The sequence below is a fragment of the Notamacropus eugenii genome, chromosome 3 (assembly GCF_028372415.1).
Source record: "Notamacropus eugenii isolate mMacEug1 chromosome 3, mMacEug1.pri_v2, whole genome shotgun sequence".
NCBI classification, from domain to species: domain Eukaryota; kingdom Metazoa; phylum Chordata; class Mammalia; order Diprotodontia; family Macropodidae; genus Notamacropus; species Notamacropus eugenii.
This window is the reverse complement of record NC_092874.1, coordinates 193,272,847-193,292,250: the sequence shown is the minus strand read 5'-3', so window position 1 is coordinate 193,292,250 and position 19,404 is coordinate 193,272,847. Positions and strand designations below refer to the sequence as shown.

Here is a 19,404-nt window from a genome sequence, read left to right as displayed (position 1 = left end):
TCAGTGGATACTTTCATTAGGTACCTAGTGTTTCTTGATTACATCTATGTTTATGCAGCCATCCTGTCTTCCTCAATTAGATTGTAAGCTCCGGGTGGTCACAGGTCATAGTTTACTGAACTCCATTCACCATAAGAACTAACAAGTGTGCTAAACTTAGTAATAGTTTTAAAAAATTTTTAAATCATTAGCTCTCTAAAAACCATTTAGAGACAGGGAGAGCCACTTTCAAAGACTTCTCTTTATAGTAGGCAAAAGAAAATCAAAAGATTTTATTATTTAAAAAAACCCTCCAAAATGAATAAGACCCAGATGTTTTTAGCATGATCTCTTGGACCAATTAAATACAGTATGTTAACAATGGTGGAATAACTTTGTAGTACATTGAGGAAGAAGGACTCATTGGACAGAAGTGGACAGTAGATGGCAGTCTGTAACTGAATCAAAAATGGACATTCATGGCATATGAGAACACAGTGATGAGGAAAACTCGGTGGCAGCAGTACTGTGATGGGACATTGCATAATGCACATCCCTTTACTCTTCCATTTAATGATTACATTTTCCCTCTTGTTACAGTTCTGTATGATATAGACATGTACCTATAGACTTGTTCAGAGAATCTGCTAAACATGTCAATTCTACTTAATGTGCCTTTTCTCAGTAAATATCTCATATTCAAAGGGAAACACTGATATTCTCTCAACCCCACTCTTTTTTCCTTTTCTGACTTTAACCTTTGTGCAAGTTTTAGCTGTTTTCCTATAACAAGAACAGCCATGTACATTTGTATAGTCTCCTTCCCCCATCCATAAGCTAATAGTTCACGGGTATCTACATTCTATAGCTGAGGAAACCTAGACTAAGATGTTATATGAGTTGTCCAATATTCCACAGGTAGTGTGTAGTAGGTTGATGCTCAAAGTCAGGTCTTCTAACATTAAGGTCAATGTTCTGTCCACTACATATGTGATGCTCTCACCAGTCCTACTTATGTTTAACTTAGCCTATCCTCTGTCCTCACCACAATGTCCCATCATTCTACCTTCCTCCCTGCTTTCCCAAGCCATGACTCCTGCTCTGGTCTCACTTCCTTCCTTTATAAATCTTGACCTTTTAGTGAACTAGTTCAAATTTACACTCCCCTCTACCTTTAAGACTCTTGTCCTCTTATCATTAAACTTTAAACACTAAACCTGAACAATCACTCACTTAGGAATTAAAGGACTTGGAATCAAAGCTCACCTCTGACACTAAGTTGGGCCCAGTCACTTCAACTCCCTGGGTCTAAGTTTCCTAATCTGCAAAATGGAATAGCTGGATTAGATGGACTCTACAGTTCCCTTTCAGAGCTAGACCTATAAAACTTTTGCCTTCTCTAAGTTTGAACCCATGCTGCAGGACGCTGCAAGAAGTTATACAACTCAACTGATCAGATCCGCTACAAATTTCTTTTCCATTCTCTACTGAGACCTCATGGCTGCACCCAACCCTGTCATTCTTCCCTTGCTAACTCTCTACCACACTCCTTACAACACCCTTTCTTCTCAAGCCACCTTCAACCCTCCACTCCCATTCCAAACTCCCTCTAGGCAGAAATCTTTTCTCTCTCCTACTTTATCTCAATCTCTAAGAGATGTCCCTTCTTACCAACATCAACTTTTCTCATTCAGTTCTTGATATCTCCCCATATCCCCTGGTAGTGTACCCATTTAATTATATTCTCTCTCTCTCTCTCTCTCTCTCTCTCTCTCTCTCTCTCTCTCTCTCTCTCTCTCTCTCTCTCTCTCTCCCTTCATTTTAACTTTCTCATCCACTTGTGCGCTGAATCTTATAAACAAATCTAACTCTTCTCTATCAAAAACAAATTACAATAAAAAAGCCCTTTACTTGAACCTGCCATTCCCACAGTCTCTCATCTTCTCCCTTCCATAGTCAAACTCCTAGAAAAAAAAGGTACTGCCTCCATTTTTCAATCCTCTTGGAATTTGGCTTCCATCCCCAACACGCAAAACTAATTTCTTCAAAGTCAATGATTTCTGTATTGCTGAATCCAATGGCTTTTTATCATCCCTCTTGACATCTCTGTTTAAGGTGACACTACTGATAGTCCCCTCCTTCTAGATGCTTTCTCCTCCCTGAGTTTCCATAATATTGTTCCGTCATGGTTCTCTTCCTTACCATTTGATACAATAATTCTTCCTCAGTCTCCTTTTCAGGACCACCAACTATGTTGTACCACCTATCTGTCAGTATACCCCAGAATTCTGTCCTGGGCCCTCTTTTCTGCTTTGTTGATCTTATTAATTCCTATTTTCTGTCAAGGGCTCCACCATTCTTCCAGTCAGCCAAGTTTGTATCCTAGGAGTCACATCTACCCCCAAGGCTTGACTCTCAATCATTTCCATATCTAACTAACTGCTAAGTCTTATGCAGTCTACCTCCTCAGCATCTCTGACACCTGTTCCCTTCTCTCCATTCCCACCATAACCATTCTAGTTCAGGTCCTCATCACCTCTTGCCTGGGCTACTATACCAACCTCTAATGGGCCATACTCAAATCCAGTCTCTTCCCTCTTCCTAAAACATAGAGAGTAAAAATTCATCCTTCACCCAGAAGTCAAAGTGATATTCTTAAATTACAAATCTGACCATCTCATTCCTGGAATCAAGGGGCTACAGGGGCTCCCCAGTGCCTTTAGGATGAAAATAGAAATTCAAAGCCTTTCACAGTTAACTTTTCCAGGTTGATGATAAATCAGTCTTCCTCACATTCTAAGCCCCAGTTATGTTGTCATCCTTGCTGTTTCCTGTATACAACATTCCACCTGTGCCTTTGCACAGGCTTCTCTCCCATCCTTTCTTTCTGGAATGCTTCCCTTTCTTATCCCTGACTCTTGGCACCCTTAGTACCCTGAAAGGTTCAGCTCAAGAACCATCTACTTCAAGGAAGTAGGCCTTCCCTGATTCCTCTGGTTGTTAGTGTCCCCACATTTTTTTTCCTTTATAGAATGTAAGCTCCCTGGATGAAGAAATTATCCCACCTTTGTATTTTTATCCCTAGTACACAGCATATGGTAGGAAGATATTATTACTTGATTATGACAAATGGTATAAATTGTTGAAATAACTAGTTCGAATAATACATGGAGACTCTGGACAGAGAACTGAGAAAATGATATTGGTCTCTTTGGGAGAATATTCACAACCTTAGACTCATATCACCATTTTGTTCCAACCACTTGAGATCACTGACAGTATTCTAATCACATTAGGTACATGAAATCTTATTTTTCCCTAAACTCAAATATATAGACCTTTACCACTCAGGTCTAGGAGCACTCTTCAATCAAAACACATTTTTGTTGTCCAGCAATATTCTTGGTGTGCTCTCTTTCTCTTTCATATATACATAGATAGATAGATAGATAGATAGATAGATAGATAGATAGATAGATAGATAGATAGATAAGATATAGATATAGATATAGATATAGATATAGATATAGATAGATAGAGAGAGAGAGAGAGATATCCATATACATCCATACAATATTGAACTATTCCTTGAATTTAATCAGATTTTTCAACATATTCATATGGCTTCTGCCTTTCCATCAAATGTTATAGTGTCTGCTATAAACATAGATTGACTTAATTCTCCCTCATCCTATAAACACAAATACCAGATTTCTTTAACACACACATACACACACACACACACACACACACAAACAAAACAGAAAACTGAACTCAAATTGAATTGTTGCTGTAAGGGAGAATTATTCTCCTAGGATAAAATTCAAAATGATAGCTTTTTTTCCCCAAAACCAAGTGGGTCAAAGAAAAAGATAAGGTTCTTGAACTGAAGGAATTTAAATTATTTTTAACTTTTCCTGCTAAGTCCACCACAAGAAATCAATGTTACTTACTTTGAAAGCCTAACACTAGAAGTAAACCAATGCATCCAAACCAGATTAAAATGTAATTGGGAAATGTTTAACAAAATAAAGAAAAATACAATACAACCTTGATAATGTTAATTGGTGGTTTTCTAAATCAATATGCTGCCCACAGGGATCTGTTTCTATTTGAGACTGACACTACTCATCTAAAGGAAAGTCTTAGACAAGCCCTAAACATGATGCTGAGAGATGATTGTACTCCTGTTATCCTGTGGACTTCTCCTTTCTAGCAATCTAAATAGTGAAAAGGAATGAGAGTTTATTAAAGTTGGTGGAATTGAGGTCAATGGAGGTAAAGTGGTGAAGGGGAAAAGACCTCAGAGATATTATAATCTAGCCCTCTAGTACTCAGATGGTAGTGTGAGCTCATCAATATGAAAGTTCCCTCCAATGAATGCAAACCCATCCTTCATGCCATCCTGAAATCCGATGGTATTGCCTATGAAACAAAGCACTCCAATAACTAACAATAAAATAAGAGCTCACATTTATACTGTGTTCCAAAAATCACAGTGAAGTTTTAAGCTTCATCTGGTACAGATTTTTAAGGTTTACTACTAAGGCTTTTGCATATATTTTTTGATCTGCCCAGCATCCCTAGAAAGATAGTGCTACTATCATATGAGGTATAACCTACAGATATTTTATAGCCCCACTTTCCTGATAAGACAACTAAGCCTGCAAGGTTGTGATAGTCTAAAATCACATAGCCACTAAGAGGGAAATATGTTTTGTTTTGTTTTTTCCTATAGGGAAGAGGTCAGAGGACTGGTAGAGGAACAAATGTTCCAGGATGAGCCAAACTAGCAAATTAAATTTAAACAAACTAAGACGAAAGAAAAATCTATAGTATGATGCTATGGAAGGATCAAAAGGGGCAGAATTAGAATTTGGGTTCAAATCTAGGCTCTCCCACCTTCCACCCACATGATGTTGGATAAAGCCCTTAACTACTGATGGCCTCAATTTCCTAGTTTTAGGATTTCAAAGGAGCACAAAATTTCATAACTGAAAAGTACCTTGGAATGTACCTGGTCTAATTCCATTATTTTATACATGGGAAGTTTCAACTTCAAAAAGTAAAACGATTTATCCAAGATCATATAGCTAATTTGCCTCCTTTCCAGAAGAAAAGACAGTATGGTTATTATTAGTTAGCCTGGATTTTAAGACAACCTAGTTTTCTTTCCCACTATAGTAGGGACTGGCTGGAAGATCCATGAATAAGTCATCTTTTTTCAACAGGTGCAGGAAATAAGCCTCATAACCCTAGAGGACTAAGGTTATATCAAAGGTATGATCAGTGGTGCCAATCATGTTGAACATGTGATATTAGTCATGGTCTAGACACATGGGTTGAAATATTCTGGCTTTGGGACTTCAAACACAAACATAAAAAAATGATATAGAGACCTTAGGTGAATGTATTTTTATATATTCCAAGGTGGGGGATGGGGACTAAGAGCCAGAAATAGGGAAAGGGGGAGGCTAAAAATCAGGGCAAACTGTAGGCTAAAATTGGAGATGATAGCCCTAGCATGAACTCCTAGCTCTGACTGTGAGACTAATGGAGGAAATTCAAAGCACAAAGTGTAGTTAAGTGAGCTAGAACCAGACCCATACCGGATGAATCCTTCCTACATAGTCAACTCTGAAAAGTCATCCATAAGGCACCATCACATGTTCTGAAAAGGAGAAAAACTCCACTACGTATGGAAATTCTACAGCACTACTCTTTCAAATCAGGAATAAAGACTGGACCTGTGATTGCACTGATGGAGGGAATCTTGGATGAGGAGACACTCTACCAGAGCAGATCAGCCTCTTTTCTGAAACATCTAGTCATAGGGAGCTGCCTAGAGCACTGAGAGGTTAAGTGATTTGCTCAGTCACACAACCCGTATGTGTTAAAGGCAAGATCTGAACATAAATCTTCTGTCTATGAGGCCAGCTCTCTATCCACTATGGCATGGATACCTCTACTTTCAAAAAAGACGAGATTCCAAATTACATATGGTATTGATAAGAAAGAAAAGTTGGGACACAATCAGAGTGGGGAAGGAGGCATGGGCTATAGCAGCCAACGGCCATAATATCCTGAGCACCTTTGGAATTGGGAAATCACCATACATAGACCTCTTTCTGGCTCTGCATTTCTAGTGGTCCCCGGCCATACTGTAAGTGCACAAACACCCAGGTTACTTAGATTTCACAGCAATGATGATTACATGGATCTGGCTTCTACCACAGATTTTCCTTGTACTTTATAAAACTGATTCACATCCATCCCATGTTGTGGTTGTGGGAAAAGCTAGGCAGTATAGATAAGGAAATTTATTCCTTGGATTCTGGAAAGACTTAAGGGTTTCCATATACATACTTGTATTAATTCTGTTCTGACCTAGTGAATTCTGGGACCTAATACCTCTTAAAAGTAGCCTAGATCAAAACCAGAAATCCCACTCCAAATCTCTGACACTACAAAGAGAGAATTTCAACTTAAATCAATAACCCATATTAGAAACAAAGGGCAGTGTACCTTGTCAACAGAAGGAGAAAATGATAAGTAGAGAAGAAAGAAAGCTGTCAGGTCTGACACATGCCAACCAGCAGGCAGCCTAAGAATATAAACATTTGTCTTACATGTTATAAAGGAATGTGCCGATGGAACAGGTTACCCTGATATATAAGGAGCCTTGCTCTTCTTTTTGAGTGACAGTGCTTTAACCAAAGTGCTTCAGAGCTATGAATGGAACAGGACTTGAAGGACCTGTGAGTAGGGTCAGGTCAGCCACTGGCCTGGAGAAGCCAACACAGCTACTAGCACAAGGCACGAGAGGCTGGCCTGGGCAGGTGACACTGGTGACACTGGTGCTGAAAAAAGAAAAGCAAGCAAGCAAGGCAGTGAGCACCACTCACTACCAAAAGGCCAAACCCTTCTCTCAGTTCTGTATACATGCAACCTTGGCAGGTACAGCTGAAGTTGCAAGCGTTCTTGGCCCAAGATAAATACCACGGCAAATTCTTTTCATGCCTGTCTTCCTTTGATTCAGTCATTCCCCAAAGGTAAGAAATGAGGCCAATCCCAGGTGTGCCAAGAGGTACGCTGAACAAGACATATTCACGTTTTCTGAGTGGGAGTGTAAGGATAACTCATGAAATGTCTGAGCTGGGATGGACCACAGAGTCTGACACCATTTCACAGATTAGGTAACTGAGGTTGACTTGCCCAAGATCACACAAGCTGCTTAGTAGCCAAAGTGATACTAGAATGCAAATTATGTGAATTTCAGTCTCATGCACCTCCTTTGTGTCCCATGACCTTTCATGAATAGGAAACTGAGGCATTAAGAGAAGTGATCTGCAGCCAAGTCAGGACTGGAATCTGTGTGCACAAATGCCCTATCTAAAGGACTGGTGAGTAAAGAAAGTTCTTGACCACCACCTTCCCTCTGCCTAAACAAGGGGACTAGAGTTCAGTCATACTCTCTGACTCAAAATATTGGGTTTGAAAAAAAGAATATTTAGAGATAGTGCTCTAGGGAACCAAATCTCCTAAAAGATGAGTACTATCACAACAGGTACCACCAAATTCCTATTCAAAACCTTTATCTCTTCCCTAGTTGCACTCTGGCTACAAACAGACAGGTTTTGTTTTTGCTTTTTAAACAAATATCTTCTAAGGAAAAATCCTTAGATTTTTTTTTGATAAGATGATAGGCCATCATTCAATCTATATCATTTAGAGATAATAGTGCCAGAAAATACCATGAACTCCCTGACAACTCTTGACGAAAGGTGGACTACCTGATACCCTTATTCCACCATGTAAGAAAAAAGAGATGAACTTTGATAGAAGACAATGCTTTTGTTAAAGATCAAGGGCATGTACATATGGTTCCAATGGCTTTTAAATGAAAGACTCTTCTGAGATAATATATTTAAAGCACTATGTGAAGTGAATTATAATATTTGAAAGGATTTTCCATTTCCATCTTGGTTGTTGAATTCACTAGAGCCCAGTTTTTAAAGTCAATCAACTAGCACTTTATTAAAGTCAGCCAGTCAGTCAACTAGTATTTATTATGTACCTACTATGTGCCAGGCACTGAGGTATACAACAAAATGCAGTCCCTGCCCTCAAGGAGCTCACAGTCTAAGGGGGAGACCTGATGCAAATATTTATGAATAAACAAGATACAGACAGGATAAAGGAGAGAGCATCAAGAGAGCAAAAGGATCAGGATAGAATTCTTGCAGAAAATGGGACTTTCATTTTTCCTTGGTACTATAAAGGAATCCAAGGGATCCAGTCACATACTGAACTTCACATACTCATCTCAGCAATTAAAATATTTGCTCAAAAATAGTGCTTGACAGTTTACAAAGTATTTTCCTCATAAACTTATGAGTTAAGTAGTACAAGTATTATTATTCCCATTTTATGGATGAGAAAACTAGAACTAAGAGAGGTTAAATAACTTTCTCATGATCACAAAGCTAATACATCTCAAAATCAAGACTTAGACTCAGTTCTTTGCCTCTAAGTCCAGGGCTCTGCTCTCTATAACATACTAAATCCCTGTCCCAAGATGTAACCTACTTCAGTTCCACCAAGAAGCAACTTCCCACAATTCTTATACACACTTGTCTTTTAACATATGCACCATGGAAATAAACTCCCAAGGGTTCCATACAATCAAAATAGTCACAGTAGCATTTGTTTTTGTGGTAAAACACTAGAAACACAGTAAGTGTAAACTGGGAATTGGATGAACAAAGTGTAGTCTATAAATGTTAATAGATTATTCTTCCATAATAAATGACAGGTATAAGAAATTAAGATAAATATTAAGACTTCTTTGAACTGATTCACACCAAAAAAAAAGATCCAAGAGGCTACATAAAACGATTATAACAGCATAAATGAAAATAATAAAAGGCAGTAAAAATATATATCAAATATCTCTGATATAAGGGTCTGATATCAAAGAAATATAGATTAAAAAATACAAACTAAAGTCATTCCAAACAGATATGGAGTCAAAGGATATAAACAAATTTCAAAAATAAGAACTGAAAACTATTAACGATCATATGGAAGACTGCTCCAAATTAGTAATAACAATAAATTCAAATCAAAAGAACCCCGAGGTTTTACCTCCCTGACATTCATTCATCAGATATAACAAAAAGATGGGGAAAATACATGTTTAAGGGCAAGTTTGGAAGACAGGCATGCTAAGGCACTTTTGGACCTCTGAACTGGACCAACCACCTGTTAAGCAATTTGAAATTATGTAAAGATTACTAAAATATTCATATTCTTTGAACCAGAGATGTTGATGCTAGACATATAACCCAAAGAAGTCAATGATAAAAAGAAAGGCCCCACATATAGCCTTTATTTATGGCAAAACTTTCTGTAAGACCAAAGAACTGGAAATAAAGTAAATGCCCAGCAACTGAGGAATAGTGAAACAGGTTGCATTATATGAATGTAAATGGAATACTGTTGTGTTATGAGGATGAATGGGAAACTAGATGTTCAGGGAAATAAGTATAATTAGGAAAATAGTCAGTACAACAGTATAAATGGAAGAACAAGAAAGCAAATCAAAGCTAGCCCCAAAGGAGAGAGGAGAAGACACTCCCCTCTTTTTTAACAGAGCTGGAGGTGGGGTGCGAACCTATGGCTGCGGCATGCTACATACAACGTCAGGCTTTGAGGAATTATTGCTTAGCTTTGTTGAACTTTTTTCCTTTTATATTCTTTATTATGAGAGACAGGGAGAAGGTAGAGATTGATATGTTGGGGAATGTAAATTATAATCAAAACAAAAGGAATCAACTCAAAAAGGGAATCAAACTTCTTAAGTGTAATATTCAATCTCAGACCCAGACAACTGCTAGTAGAAAGGTGAGGGACTGAAGATATGAAATGCAGTACAGACTGTTAAATTTTGTTTCTGTTTCTTTTGTTTTTGTCTAAATTTTTAGAGTTTAACCAAGAAGAAAAGGTAGAATACCCCTGGGGACTTCATAGGGATGATATAAAAGCAGAAGAGGAATAAAACGGACTTTTTTCAGTTTAAAAAAAGAAATCACTTTCTAAAACTTTTCACATGTTCATCCCACCTCCAGCATATGTATGTGTGCATGTCCGTGTACACATGTATACATACACACATATTTTCCCTAACTTAGGTGTGTAACTTTCAACACACACACAAACACACACACAAACACACACACACACACGCCAATTCATCTGATACCAGGCACCCACTCACAAACCCTGTGACTAAAACTGAGACCATCAAAGGCCATCTTACTGTACACCCCTTTTTGCTGTTTTGCATCCACTAACACATAAATATGCTCCAATTCCCAGCCTGCCTCATGTGTGCCCGTCCCTGCACATGATGCACGCACAGACCTTATCAGTACAACTACATACTGCTTTCAGCTTCCCTCCACTGGAAGTTTTGGTCCTACTCCAATAAACTCAATTTTAAATAAAACTAAATCTAAAACCCTAACCGCGGTCATTAGTTCAACTTACCAGATGCCAGAGAAATTGCCTGTCTCATTAATGAGTAAAACAGCAGCTGGTAATGTCTTGGAGCAGGTTGGTGGGTTTTAAAAATCTTGGGAGTTAGCCTGGATCCCCTCTCTCACTTCTAGCCAACATGTGGATTTACGTTCCCTCCAGATCATCAGGCGGGAGGGAGCCCAGCACAGCTCAAGAAAAGGGCTGCAGAAAAGTCTGCAGAAGAAAGCAGGCTGCTCAATTACAATTAACCAGCCTGGAAGTAGGGGAGGAGAAGAAGCCAGTTCATTGAACACATATGGGAATGAAAATGCAGAGATGGGAAATGTTATGTAATTAAACTCTGCTGGCCTATCTTGCCCAAGGGGGAAAAGCAAGACCCATCAGTAGTGACCTCTTCCAATCAATTTAATTGGCCCAACCTCGCCAAGAAAAGCAACAGAATTGGTTTAGTGCCTCCTGGATATAGCTCAGCTCAAGCCTATTTATGGTCATTGAGCACAAGGGTAAGATTCTGCCCCAGGGACCAGCAGTCTAGGCCTGAATGCAGGGTCCAGGACTCCAGTACTTCCACAGGAGAAGAGGTTGTACCTACCCCAACTTCCTGAGAGACGACTCACTGGTCAATACAACACCTGTCACCACAACATCTCTCACCAGCCAGAATCTTGTCTATCAAGCAACCACAGTTTAGAGAAAAACAAAAGCATAATCGGAACAGGTCTACTACAAACGAGTGGCTCATTCTTGTGACCCCAAAGTCACTTATTTTTTTGCCGTCATTGTGTGCATACTTAGAGGAGAGAAAGTAACTTTCCTCTAATAAGTTATTCCTGATAATGGCCTTTAATTTCCTTTGATATTTCAATGCCTCAATGACGTCATCAATATGGGTACTCCCTCCACAAGGAGAGATGGAGGCTCATCATACTTGAACAGTCTGGGTGACTCTTATCTCTGTACTGCCATAAATCCTCCACAGGGGCTCACTCAATGTGCTGAGGGCCTTCTTCTAGAACTCTTGATGTGGTGGGAATAATGTTGGAGCCTACAGACCTTTCCCTCCATGATCAGCTCATCTTTTCTGGTCACACATTTCTTCTTCAACTTTGTATGTTGCTTCTCTAGTACAATTCCTTATTGGTGATGTGTAAAACCTACTCATGCCCCCATGTGATTCTCCATTATCTTTTGAGTGAACCTCAACTCTGGCCACTCACAAAACCACGGACATGGATCCTCTGAACATCCTAAACACCTTACTTCTCACTATGTACTCTTTGATGTGGTAACAATAGCCTTCTTGCTATCCCATGAACATGACTCTCCATCTCGTAGTTCTGGATATTTTCTGTCTCCCATGCCTGAAATTCTCTCCCTCCTCCTATCTATCTACTGACTTCCTATCTTCTACTGGAAGCCTTTCCCAAGCCCTCTTAATTCTATTATCTTCCCTGTCTTATTTACTTCCTATTTATCCTCTATATAGCTTCACTGTACTTGTATATATCCTCTGTATATTTGTTTGCTTACTATATTCCCCATTAAATTGTGAGCTCCTTGAGAGAAGGACTGTTTTTTGCTTCTTTTTGTATCCCTAGAGCTTAGGCAGAATGTCTGTCACACAGTAGGAGCTTATTAAATGTATATTGACTCATGGACTAAACTAGGATTGGCTATAGCAATTTTATGAAGTAATGAAAAATTTAATAAAAGATATGCCCAAGGTCAATGGGATGGGCATCTAGACTCCAATGTCACTCTAGATTATCAAAGAGGTGTTCGATCACATCTAAGTGGCTTGGGTTAATGGCCATGTCATTCCATATGTTTCATTTTTTTTTTCTACCTTTTGGTAAAGATTTGTACGTTTAATCCAGGAAATCTTTATTAAAGAAAAAAGAGTAGACTTTTCTGCCAAAACCTGGAGGGGAAGGCATGAAGGCAACTGCAAGCTTCCAAAAGTACATATAGCAGAATTCCATTGTAACAGGACCATTATTACATGCATTCAAATGCACTACGCATTTTTATCACATCTCTCTTCCATTCCTCTTCTGACACACAGACACACACATACATGATACACACGCATACATATCAAGATCTGCCATAGCTAAGTTAGGTGTTTACCCAGTTTCTTCCTCCCACCCCACACTCCAGCAGCAGCCTCTGGTAACACAGGTACATACAACATAAAAACATACTTTGTCACATGCCCTCATACTGATACATTTTTATATTTATCACCCCATTCTTCTGAATTCTACCTCATTAGCTGTCCTAAGGCCATGCTCTTTACTAGGCTTACTACCTGGCCTCCTCTACCTTGGGGACTGAACTTGAAAGCTAAGACTCTATTTTCCTAAACAAGTGTTCTCTCCATTACTGTACCCTGCCTCATCTAACAAACACCTCATCTTACACAGCACATTGAAAGCAAATTCAGTCCTAAAAGAAACACAGCATTCCTGTTTCCTTTATGAGAATTCAGTCCCATTTTACAGATGTCTGAGTAAAATACTTACCTCTTTAATATATCTAGCTCTCATTCACTCCCTATTTTTATCACCCCAAATATCACCTCTAGACAATTTTCCCCCCCACCTCCACATACTGATTCCATTAATCCAAAATCTAAATATTCTGAGGTCATTTATCTTTACTTTGTATTCCTCCTCTTCAGCTTCCCCCCACCCTCCTAATTAGGCACCACATACTAGGATTCCTTTATTCAATTCACTGGCAGAAGACAGTTACAAACATTCCAGACCCTCTATTCAGGCTAGGTGCTCAGTCATCTAATTCACAAATACCTACTACTCCCTAAACAAGAAATGCTTACCACCCTTACTCCTTTAACAAAATAGCGATGCATATCATCAGAATCTTGGGGGACAGATATAGCGCTCTTTTCACAAAGCCAAAGATATGTTCTCCTAGCACACATATCCACAAACACCTCAAAGAAAAATAATTATAAAGTGAGAAATGCCTCCAATAAGTCACCCAGTCATCCTTAAGCCTCTTGGCCATGTACTACCTCAGTCAAATTATTCCCCAAAGATAACACCTCTGGTACAATGTTCTGTGTGTTCAGATTCTTTAATCCTGAGCTATCCACCCAGCAAGCACTGGATAAATGTTGTCTGAAGAATGGTCATTAATGGTGGAACACTCTTATAAGTATACATACACGCATCTCCTCTACAGCAAAATGAGCTCTCTTCTCCCAATTACTTCTTACATACAAATCTCTTCTATTCCTTCTCCCCAAATTCCTCCACAAAATGAAGTCTATCTATAATGTACCCCTATGTAACATCCTTCTCTTATTTGTGGGCCCCTCATCTTAACCCTTTCAAACAGTCCTCTCACTGAAAACATACCTTCCTTTCCTACATAAGTCCTCTAAGAGTCTAAGAGGAATCTGAGTCCACAATTTACCACTACTCAAATACCTCAATGCCATTCTTGCCAAATTCTCCAATGCCCAGACCCCCACATATCATCCATATCTTCCATATAAAGTTTACAACGGGCTCTTCTCATAATCTTTCCCCACCCCCTACACACATCCCCTTAGTAATCCTCAGGCAAACAACTCTTCACCCAAGTCCACTTTTCCCTCACACGCATTACTCTCACACCACATTAATTCAACATCTCTGGGCAGACAGACACAAGCTACGCCTTTTCTCCAAATTATCTCTCTCCTCCCCCTTTTGTCCCTGAAGTAAAACAGCCTTTTCCTTGGCCTACATCTATAATCCCATATACTCTGGCTTTCTTTTCTTTACACATGTCTTCATGCTCCAAATACCTCTAAAGCACAATCCATCAAATAGCATTATAATGAGTTCTTACTATGTGCCACACAGTGTGTACACAGTCTTACATATGTCTAATTCTCCCTACCCATTTAACTCACTCTACTAATTTGTATTTTTATTCCTTCACCCTCCCAATAAATGACACATATACTGTTCAGACACAAAAACACCACTTCTCTATGTACACACTCAGTTCATCTCAAGATCCTCTCTCTAGCTGTGCAAACAAAAAATTCTAATGCCAACAATCTTAATTGATATCCCCTGGGAATATTCTATTTCCCAACATTTTATTTATACACACCTATACTTCTAGTCATCTCCTCACAAGGGTCCATGTGTTAATGAACAAAGTAGAAATTGGAGTCTCTTTTCAAACTTTATCCCTCAGCTTTCTTTGTGTTGTAAGTCACAAAGAAACTGAATAAAGTACAGGTCTAAGTGTGTTTTCTGTGGGGGAAGGTGGAAGTAAAACTGTTGAAACTTTCCAATTCTGTCCTCAGTAGACAAGTGGATGTGCTTTCCCCTGCTATTCTTGCAGAGTGGGAGACAGATCTTTACTGAAAAGCACATGTTTCAACCAGGCAGAACTTAAAAACAACGCCCTTCACCACCACCCCTGAAAAGCCTTTCTCCTCTTTCTCCACAGAGAAGAGGGCAGCCCTGCTTTCCCCCAAAGCCTCTAACCCCAAACCATACTTTCAACACATGAAGATTTCTCCTCTCCAAGGGTAAGTGTACCATTCAGGTCCCAAGCTCTCTCTACCTAGTCAGTCGCTGACCAGAAGCCCAGGCACCAGGATTCCTTTTCCCGGTTCCCTCTATCTAGAATACCCACAGATCCAACCAAAAAAAAAAAGGCTTTTTTAGTCAACCGCTCCCCATCTCCTCAGTCCAAGCAGTATCCCTTAGCTTCCATTATTTGAAAGGCAAATTATGAAATGGCCCAGCAAAACTATTTGAACCACTTAGGAACTTCTGGGCACATCCGTCTACCCTCACCCCAAACCCAAAGCATACAGAGTTCCCTTCCCCCACTCCACCTACCCGATTCTTCACTCCTATTACTTTTCCCTACAGTCTAGAAGTATCTCTCAGATTTTTGGATGACTATAGGTTCTGGTTTTTGGCAAGAAGTACAATTTTATTTTACTCTCCCCTCAACCTTCTTGATCCCTTCAGGGCTTTTGGGTCTGCCAGGTTTCCCACGTAACCAACCCTGCCTGGAGTTCCTAGAAGGTCTTTGAGAAGCACTAAGGGTAATACTTCTGGATACCCTGGCCCAAGTGCCCTTCTCCTCTCCAGAAATCAGAATGGATCTTCTAAACCTGGAACCCAGATGTGGGGTTCAAGGAGTTAGTAATGTAGAGTAAGTGACCAAAAGAGGAAATTCATGGGGATGGTGGGGAAGACGGGTGGGGGCTGCTTGATAAAAAGTCAAGAATAGGGTGTGTGCATGTGTGTGTGTGTGTGTGTGAGAGAGAGAGAGAGACACAGACAGAGAGAGAGAGAGACAGAGAGAGAGAGAGTGTGTGTGTGTGTGTGTGTGTGTGTGTGTGTGTGTGTGTGTGTGTGAGAAAGAGAGAGAGGGGAGAGAGACTGAGAAATTGATACATGCAAGGTTTGGGGGCAAAGGTCACAAAGAGAGAAAGGAGGATTCGAGGGAAGGGCTGAGATATTACACTACAGGTACTTAGTATACGGAAGGTCTTTCTCTCCAAACTGGGAAATGACTGTACATGTCAAAGACAGACTTCTCCCCTCCCCCATTCCACATAGAGGGGAGGAGGGAGGTGTTATGGGGCCACATGGGGGGAGGGGATTTAGTGGATTGTACATGTGTGTATGTGGGGGGTGGGAGAGCGGTTTCTATTCTCCCATTGAGATTTGCTCTAAAAAAAAAAAAAACCCTTTTGTTAAACAGGATGCTGCAGAGACTTCTCTGGAGTGAAAGGACAGGGGTGTTTCTGGATTATCCCCTTCCTCTTATACCATCCCCAGATCCCTTCCAATCCAGGTTCCTTAAATCTGATCACTTTCCCAGATTTAGGACCAGTTTTCTTGGAACTCCAGAAGGTAACAGGCGTCTATAGGGGAGGTATAGTGAGGGTAATCCCCTTTACAACTCCAAATACCGAAAACCAAACTTCCCTCGAGTGAAGCCAAGAGCTCGGAGAGACAGGAGTTAAGCAGGGAAGGGGGTACGGAGTTGGGCACAGAACCGTCGGCAAACTACCTAGAGGTAGCAAGCAGCTGAGCTCATCCGACAATACTTCACTCAGGAATCTCCCAATCTCCCCCAAGAGAACTGGACTCCTTTCCTTCTCTTTAACCCCCACTTTGCTCACCCTTCTTCAGTCCCTTACCGTGGCAGGAGTAACCATGGCATCCGTGTGACTGTTTTCAGAGAAGTCGACATGAAGAGAAAAGTGGAAGCGAGCGGGTTCATTCAGTCTCCCCGACCCCGCCGCCGCTGCCACAGCCACCGACCACCACCACCACCACCCCAAAAAAGGAAGAAAGAAAATAGTTGTGCGGGTCTCTCCCAGGGACTGCGCGCTTAGCTACTCGATTTGGGAGAGAGGATCCTTCAACTCTGAGTCCCGAGAACATAATCTGCGCGGTTATAACCAGCCAACCCAGCCAGATGGCTCCGTGCTCAGCGCAGTAACCCTTTAGGCGCCGCGGCGCAGCCTTCCCGCGCTGCCTCACCTCCAGCCCACGCTGCGCCCCTTCTTAGCTCCCCACCAGCCCCAGGCGCACCCCGCCCCGGGCTTCGGGAGGCTAGATCGGAAATGGCGCAAGGTGCTTTGGTTTTTCTTTGTTTGCTGAGGGTGGGGTGGGCAGAGAAAGGCGCCTCCTGGTTTCTATAAATTTCTCTCTAACCCCTAAATTAGAAAAAAGCTCTCTATCCCTTTCAGAGACTTAGGAAGAACCGGACCCATTGCATTGTTTTGTGTTGTACTGTATCGCTCGCACTTTGCAGATAAATTGCTTCAACAGGTCTTTTTTTTTTTTTTTTTTACGTAGCAGTTATTAAGTCAATTCTTCTTGGACCTCCCCCTACTTTTCCCTCTATTTTTCTCGAGAAAAAATGGGTAATAGCTCACCTCAATTCCTCCGCCAGTCTAGGTCTGATTTTTAAACCCCTCCCTCTATCCCTAGACCCCTTCCCCCCTCCTACCCAAACCCATCCCCCTCCGGCCCTTTCGTCCAACTCGCAACACGTAAACACAAACTCCACTCGCCCCCTTCTACACACACACACACACACACACACACACACACACACACACACACACACACACACACACACACGGAACAAACTGTCAGCCCAGGCTGTTACTGTTGTTAGTGCTCCAAAGTCAGTCAAGACAGGTGAAGTTGAAAACGTGGGTGGGAAAGCAGGGGGAGGAGCGGGCGGACGACTGTGTGTGTGAGTGTGTGTGTGTGAGTGTGTGTGTGTGTGTGTGTGTGTGTGTGTGTGTGCGCGCGCGGGTGGCAGGGGGGCGTCACTCTTCTGGCAATCCAGGATTTCTACTTTCTTCTTTACAAGTCCGAGGTATTTTCCCGGGAGAATACTTATCCACATCCACCGCTCACCAGAAAGGTTCAGATGGGGGGAGGGGGACGGGAAGCGAGGACAGGGGGAGGTGCGGGGTGTGGAGAGAGGGGGCGTAGAGCCGAGGACGACAGAGAAAAACAGAAAACAACCTCTCCCCAAGCCAAAAAAGTAGCGACTCACGTCTCTTTCGGCAGATAAATTAGAGAGAAGTCCAGGATTTTCAAAACCCGGCAGGGGAGCAATGTGAAATCCTTTTAAAAAAAATGTGAAACATGGACATTGCAGAAGAAGAGGTGATAATTTTAGCTACCTTCCTAGTCCCGACTCTCCCTCTCTCTGTCTCTGTGTCTCCTTCTTTCTGTCCCTCCCTCCTCTCCCTCTCCCCTCAAAGTACCGGCTTAAATTGTCTTGTTCCCACCTAGAGCATTGTAAAAAAAAAAAAATGCAGTAGTTTTATAGGCAACAAAAAGAAATCAAGAATGTTTTCAGTGAACTTGAAGCACCTATTTGAAAGGATGGGGTTATAGAGGCCCCCAAAGTCGCTTAAGTATTTGCCTGGTTCCTTTTGCCCACATTAACGCAGAGATTTCTCCTATGTACCCAACATATTACTCCCCTACCTTAGTAATCAGTCCTCTACCCCTTGCAATCTATCTCCTTCTCTAGCCTCAAGGTAGTACCGTAGTGATACCGAGCGGAAAAAAAAAAAAAAAAGTACTGCACTCATTCTGCTATCTGTGCTACGAACCCAGACTGGGGTCCGGTCAGTCTCCGCTTCTCCCCCAAGATGTGGGGTCTGGAAATATTCGAAAATTGAGTAACCCCCTTAGAGGAGGCAGAAGTATGCCTTCGTCAGCCCAAACTAGGCAGCAAAGAGCGGCTGGGGGGAATTCGAAGGGGGCGGGGAGTCGGGGAAGCAGCGAATTCAGTAAGAGGTGGTGAGAAATGGGGTTGGGGGGATGCGTACTATATAGATTGTACCTGCCTCGTCATTATCCCGGCTGCTGGGGGCTGTCACATCGAAAATGTGGAGAAGCGCTCACCGAGACTCTGGGGTGTCACGCACCCCCTCCGAGGGGTTGAGTCCTTCTTAGGTACCTCGCGCCAAGGTATCCCCAGTTCTAGCAAGGTTTTCTCCCAGCCCAGGTTAGACAGCAGAGGCTTTTCCCCTCCTCCCCCCATCAAGACTTGGGCTGGGCGTGTACTGTTTGGGTTTGGTTTTCTCCCTCTCTCTGCCCGCCTCCCTTCCCTCCCCTTTCTTCTTTCTCTGCCCCCCCCCCCCCCTTTCCCCTCCCGTTGTCAAAGAAAAGATCGTGGAATCAAGCTTCGGATACTTTGACTAGAGGATAGGACCCTTAAAATCCAGCATCCACGCTCTTCTCCCAGTCTCCAGCGGGGTCCTCGTATCAAGGAAACAGAAAAAAAAAAGGGGGGGGAGAGGGGGTGAGGGGAGATGGATAGAGAAGAGACTCTCTAACTGCTGCAATT

The 19,404-nt window shown here is 41.5% G+C and overlaps 1 protein-coding gene across 5 annotated transcripts in view; it reads right to left on the bottom strand.

Annotated features, from left to right (window-relative positions):
- Positions 1 to 19,101, bottom strand: part of NTF3 (neurotrophin 3) — a 142,823-nt gene extending 123,722 nt beyond the window's left edge. Inside the window, exon 1 of one of the 5 annotated variants that reach the window (XM_072653700.1) lies at positions 18,898 to 19,101. In XM_072653700.1, the coding sequence (XP_072509801.1) occupies positions 18,898 to 18,909 (12 nt within the window). In that variant the 5' untranslated portion in view covers positions 18,910 to 19,101. Of the gene's footprint in view, positions 1 to 10,530; positions 14,985 to 16,717; positions 17,421 to 18,897 lie in introns of those variants that run through there. The other 4 variants (XM_072653701.1, XM_072653704.1, XM_072653698.1 and 1 more) reach the window with 4 other exon arrangements.
- Positions 19,102 to 19,404: the final 303 nt, after the last annotated feature.